General features: G+C 34.5%; 1 protein-coding gene across 1 annotated transcript; it reads left to right on the top strand.

Annotated features, from left to right (window-relative positions):
* The first annotated feature begins 1,859 nt into the window (after window positions 1-1,859).
* Window positions 1,860-4,927, top strand: LOC119597681 (actin-like). The gene is made up of 2 exons (XM_037947286.1): window positions 1,860-1,900; window positions 3,683-4,927. The coding sequence occupies exon 2, from the start codon at window positions 3,716-3,718 to the stop codon at window positions 4,847-4,849; it is 1,134 nt and encodes a 377-aa protein (XP_037803214.1). The 5' UTR covers window positions 1,860-1,900; window positions 3,683-3,715; the 3' UTR covers window positions 4,850-4,927.
* Window positions 4,928-7,500: the final 2,573 nt, after the last annotated feature.

The following is a 7,500-nucleotide window of genomic DNA, read 5'->3' as shown; positions in this document are numbered from 1 at the left end:
TCTATATATCTAGTTGCATGCACACATATCTTTTTAATTATACTTATATGTCTGTACACGTTCACATGTATGCACCCATACACACACATGCATACATACTTACATTCATACATATATATATATGTATATATACATATGCATATAAAAGTGTAAGCGCATAGCACTTGCAGAATGAAGGATTATTAGATGTCCGTCATACTTCAGGAATTTCAAAAACCGTCTGACAGTAGACTAGCACAACATGTCTGTTAAAAAAAAGGAAAAAGAAAAAAGAAAGAAAAAAGAAAGAGAGAGTGAGAGAAAAAAAAATATATATGCATAGTAAAAAAGGAACACACATGTTTATGTATGGTGTTCATATATGCATGTGCATACCCTAACGTATGTATGTGTTTATATATATAACTACACATACATATACACACATGTTTATATGTGTGTGTATACATATACATACATACATACATACATACATGTATATGTATATGAATAATATATATACATTTACACATACATATATATACATAGACATATATATACACACACACATACATACATACGCCCACGCACGCACACGTACACAAACAAACATACAAACAACACATATATACACTATATATGTATTTATGCATATATGGGTATGGGTACAAGTATGCAAATGAACAACACAAACACCAATATACTCATACTAACCCATAATAACACGCACACACAAATAAAACACGCACACACAAAAACGCTTTCCTTGGTCGCACACTTGGACGCGTTGAATTCGTACCTGCAATAAACAAGAAAACTCTTAAACACACTTTTTCTTCCCAAGAGCGCCTTGCATCTTGTCTTGGGAAATGGTTTAAGAAAGAGAATGTGGCAGAGACGCGTAATTAGAGGCAAGTCGTGGCCACTTGTCTCGTTCGCCGGTTAGAGTTGCGCTGAAGAGAGACGGATGTGCAGCCATTTATTTTTTTTAAGTGGGATTAATGGGTTTCAGGTTTTGCTTTTTAGGGGATTTATGGCTGCAGAGATTTGTTAATAAGGGGATTAATGGGTTTGTATGTGTATGTGGGCGATCGTATTTAAGGGTCTCCGTGGAAAGGAACTGGGGACCCTACCACGTACTCACTCCATGAGCATCACAACATGAAAACTACAATTAAGTATCATGCTGTGATGTATATATGTATGTGTGTGCATATATATGATTATCTGTGATCCAACTACGGGCCCAAAAGTCATATATGCGAAAGATTATAAAGCTAGAAGACTAACATATCTATTGTACAACCCACAGACACATTCTCACACACACACAGGCACACACACACACACACACACACACACACACACACACACACACACACACACACACACACACACACACACACATACACACACACACACATGACATATTTAAGTATATTAATCTTAATAATGATAAAATGATGATGATGATATAATTCAAATGGCTCCTTTTATGCTGAATCTGCATCTCATAATCGCATCAACTCTTGGTCATAATTAAGAAAACTGACCGGAAGTCTCATAAAGAGTATTACCGCACTACTACTGGTATGCGCAGTCACACCTGCGGATACCTTAGTCTTTACCTAACCTTGTCCTAATATGGCTCCTGTCACGCTCCATGATTATCTTGCGAATATGTGGACTTACTTCCTCTATTATATGAATGATTATTATGATCACCATTCAATTTCTTTGCATTGATCATCAAACCCTAATAATTTTACGCATTTTCCCCTGACGTTCCGAAGGATCATGGCCATCCCTCTTGGCTCGATGTCGCATTCTTGGGTTCTAGCGTAGGGCTAGTTCGCGGTAAGTCTGTATAAAAGGGTGCACCTGCCTCCAACCAGGTAGTCGTGTCAAGGCTCAAACCCGGGTAAGTGCAACGTGACACAAAGCGTGGTTCAGGTGCGGCGAAAAGGTGCAAGTGTGTGTTAAGGTGAAAAATAAAAGCTGTGAGTAGGATTAAGAAGGTAGCTGAGCCCCGATTACTATTGCGCGGATATTTAGTATGGATTATAGATCACTTGCTTTCATGTGACTCTAGAAGTACGCGTGGTTTATGTCAATGTGAAAGAGGCTTAAAAGAAACAAAACGTAATGGAAATGTGTTGACTCTGAGGCACTGAATATTGCTTATGGTTATACTGTGCATGAAAATATCCTTATACATTGTATAATAACTAGCATACGTTCTCTGGCTAAAATGATAATAATAGCAAATAAAAGCATTTGCAATAAACATTATTTCTTACCGAAAGGCAGTCAGACCAATAGATGCTAAAAGGATATAGGCTGAACGTACTTATACTGCCTATTTGAAGAAATCACACAGAGGAATCAATCTGAAACGATATTGTATTGAATTTTGAACTACTGATACGAATTCTAATAAGCACACACACACAGCTCAAATGTACTTGGATACAAAAACACATACTGCTTACATACTAGCTTTTGTATAAACACACACATACAAACAAACACACACACACAGTATATATATATACATACACTTATATATATATATATATATATAATATATTATATATATATATCTGTATGCATATTTACACACACACACACACACACACACACACACACACACACACACACACACACACACACACATATATATATAAAATATATATATATATATATATATATATATATATATATATATATATAAACATAAGTATAAATATAAACACACACACACACACACACACACAGACACACACACATATATATGTGTGTATATATACACGCACATACACATGTATATGTATATATATATATAGTCCACACATATATATATGTATATATAGGTATATATATATTTGGAAATCTATGTGTATGCATATATTATATATATTTAAGTCTTATTATGTATGTATTCACACACACATACACACACATATATACATTATATATATATATATATATATATATATATATATATATATATATATATATATATATATATATATATATATATATATATATATATATACATGCACACACACATATATACACTCACAGTATAAATATCTATGCACATGAACACACACACACATACACACAAACATATATATACATATATATGTATATATACATATATATTCACATAACATGCACATCTATATACACATACACATTTAAGTGTGTATACAGCACACACACACACACACACATATGAGTGTTTGTGCGTATGGGAAGAACAAGAAAACACACGCGTTTTCTTTTCCTTCCCTTCGTTGTAGTATTTGAATGTGTACGTGTCTACACATTTACACACACATATATTTATAGATACATATACATTTATATATTTAAATACATATATTAATGTATATACATACATATGCATATGGTATATATATATATATATATATATATATATATATATATATATATATATATATATATAAATACATACATACACACATATACAAAGTAGACCCTTTCACTTGGATATGTATGTATAGATATATAATCACACTTATGTTTCGTAGAATGTCTGTACATAGGCGCAAGTATGCGTAACACTTCTAGTATGTATACAATTTTACATACTGCAATTGCGCCCAGATAAAATATGAGAATGTTGGGGGTAATCATCTATGAACCTTAAACTTAATTTAATTTCTCTCACCAGATAGTCCTCTGACAACACACCGATATCACAACCATGTGTGACGAGGAAGACGCGTGTGCCCTCGTGTGCGACAATGGTTCCGGCATGGTCAAGGCCGGTTTCGCCGGAGACGACGCCCCTCGTGCCGTCTTCCCCTCCATCGTCGGCCGTGCCCGTCACCAGGGTGTGATGGTCGGTATGGGTCAGAAGGACGCCTACGTCGGTGATGAGGCCCAGAGCAAGCGTGGTATCCTCACTCTCAAGTATCCCATTGAACACGGTATCATCACCAACTGGGATGATATGGAGAAGATCTGGTACCACACCTTCTACAATGAGCTCCGTGTTGCCCCTGAAGAGTCTCCCACACTTCTCACTGAGGCTCCCCTCAACCCCAAGGCCAACCGTGAGAAGATGACTCAGATCATGTTTGAGTCCTTCAGCCTTCCTGCCATGTACGTGACCATCCAGGCTGTGCTTTCCCTGTACGCCTCTGGTCGTACCACTGGTCAGGTTTGCGACTCTGGTGATGGCGTCACCCACATGGTTCCCGTTTATGAAGGTTTCGCTCTTCCTCATGCTATCCTTCGTGTTGACTTGGCTGGTCGTGACCTTACCAACTACCTGATGAAGATCATGACTGAACGTGGCTACTCCTTCACCACCACCGCTGAACGTGAAATCGTTCGTGACATCAAGGAGAAGCTTTGCTACATCGCCCTTGATTTCGAAGGTGAGATGAACGTCGCTGCTGCTTCTTCCTCCCTGGACAAGTCCTACGAGCTTCCTGACGGTCAGGTCATCACTATCGGTAACGAGCGTTTCCGTTGCCCTGAGGCTCTGTTCCAGCCTTCCTTCCTTGGTATGGAATCTGCTGGTGTTCAGGAAACCGTCCACAGTTCAATCATGAGGTGCGACATTGACATCAGGAAGGATCTGTTCGCCAATATTGTGTTGTCTGGAGGTACCACCATGTATCCTGGTATCGCTGACCGTATGCAGAAGGAAATCACAACTCTTGCTCCTTCCACTATCAAGATCAAGATCATTGCTCCTCCCGAGCGTAAATACTCCGTGTGGATCGGTGGTTCCATCCTGGCCTCTCTGTCCACCTTCCAGGCTATGTGGATCACCAAGGAGGAATACGATGAATCCGGCCCCGGCATTGTTCACCGCAAATGCTTCTAAATCAAAAGTCTTTATTTTAATACACGCTTACATGATCTCTGGTTATCAGAAAATATGATTAATAAAATTAATATATTCGTGGTTTTTATTAAGAATATCCAATTAAAATGCCAAGAAATGGGTGATGAAAAGTAGTTATAAGTATACTTGGTGAATGATAAAACCAACGACCCACATTCAGGTAAAGGAGCATATGGAACATGATAGGCTAAAACATTTTACATGTAAACATTGTAAGACTACTATACTAAGCTCATTTCAAGAATCTACTCAAATAACTATTAGGAATACAGATAAGCAATATATAATTCCACCTTACATTTTTTTTCTGTGAAAGAAAGAAAGAAAGAAAGAAAGAAAGAAAGAAAGAAAAAGAATGAAAGAAAGAAAAAAAATATATATACATACACACACACTTATTCACACGCCTTTCCTTTGCTGTTGTTAAACAGATAGAGAAAGATTACTTGACAAGATACGAGTTTACAATCTACTTGTCATTTTTTAAAATTAATCATAAATAATAAATACAGACTATTCAGCTTGAAATTTGTACTTTGTTAATAAAACTGAACATAAACGGTAACAGCTGATTGTCTATGTCCCAGCGTAGAGATTCTGATAGTTACACCACATAATTATATATATATATATATATATATATATATATATATATATATATATATATATATATATATATATATATATATATATATATATAGAGAGAGAGAGAGAGAGAGAGAGAGAGAGAGAGAGAGATAAAGAAATAATAGATGAATAATATATATTTATATCTATGTATATATGCTTATATATGATATATATATGATATATACATACACACAAATAAATGTGAAGATAAATAGTACATACATTTATATTTATGTTTATATATTTATATATATACATATAGAGATAAATATACAGATAAATAGTGTTTACATATATATAATATATGTAAATATATATTATGTATAGACAGATTGTATATATTATATATTATATACATATAATACACACACACACATACACATATGTGTGCTTATATATATATATATATATATATATATATATATATATATATATATATATATATATATATATATATATATATATATATATATATATATATATATATATGCTTGTGTGTGTGTGTTTGTTTCTGTATGTATGTATAGACACAAACACATATGAACAGGATTGCTATATTATGATTAAATCAAAACCACAGAGATGGTTGTCATTTCTTCCGAGGGTATGCAGCGAAAAGTTACGTCGTCTCGTGGATCTACATTTTGTTTAGCCTAACAGGAAATGCATAAGCAGTTACATATCTTTATTCATATGCTTTGCTACACATGGTAAATTCCGGATGAGCTGATCAATCAGTATAGCCAGAGTAACAGAGAATAATTTGGAACATTTCGACTAAAATTGGTATGTGAGTGAACTCTGTCTCAAAAACTAAAATTAGTTTTATAATGCTTCAACGTTTTCTGTTAATCATTTACGTATAGCGTGACTGTGAAACACACACACACACACACACACACACACACACACATATACACACATACATACATACATGCACACACACACACACACACACACACACACACATATGTATATATATAAATCCCGAAAATATGTTCTATGTTCTGAAAAATACTTTTAATTGAACTAAAGCACCTTAGATCAAATTAATTACAGTGGCTACTCGAATGCAATATATTCAGCAGAGAATATAAAATCCGGAACAAAGTTTACAATGCCACTGGCGGTCGCACAAGCATTTTTGATTACTGAGAACAAGATCTGCATTTGTGTCAAGAAAATAAGTATCTAAGGGAATCATGTTAACTACAATTACTTATTCCTTATAGTTGCAACTTATTGCTGCTAGCACTGTATCTAGCTCCTTTGGCATTTGCAACTTTTCTTAATAATATTTTTTGGTGCAATTGCCTTTTAGACTTTTAACGTTCTAGAAGAATAAAATGCATCGGTTTCATTTTCCGCTACTGGTTCAGAATATATATATATATATATATATATATATATATATATATATATATATATATATATATATATATATATTGTATATGTGGGGGGATGTTGTGTTTTTATTTGTGTTTTGCTTCGCATAAAATTACAGGACAAAATATCAAACCGACTACTATTAACCGACAATAATACAAACTGTAAGAATTTACTAAACAAAAGTGTATTTCACTTTCATAAATAATATTCGCATTAACCAGAAAAAAAATGTGGGCTTCCCATCTTGGAAATTATTACAATCTTAATTACAATGCAAAAGGCAAGACTGCACTCCAAACCTATTCTATTGTCTTTATCATCAGGCCTGACATCAGTATTTGTAGATGTGTAAGTGACAATTCACTAATAATCTTTTATGCACTTTTAACATGACCTCATGTCAGATATGTTATTTTTGATCATCTTAATTCTTGGCCTTGTACAGCATACATTTTTTATATATATATTATCAGTTTACGGACTATGCCCATGTCACTATGTATGTATACACGGCAAAAAAAGTATAGGTGCGCAGGGGTCCAATGCCTACCGTAAACATTATAGAACCGCTGGTGTTGTCGGGGGGTTGGCATGCCTGGATGTGGTTTGCT

The sequence above is a fragment of the Penaeus monodon genome, chromosome 39 (assembly GCF_015228065.2).
Source record: "Penaeus monodon isolate SGIC_2016 chromosome 39, NSTDA_Pmon_1, whole genome shotgun sequence".
NCBI lineage: Eukaryota > Metazoa > Arthropoda > Malacostraca > Decapoda > Penaeidae > Penaeus > Penaeus monodon.
Note: the sequence above shows the minus strand (reverse complement) of the source record. Positions and strands in the feature narration are given on the sequence as shown.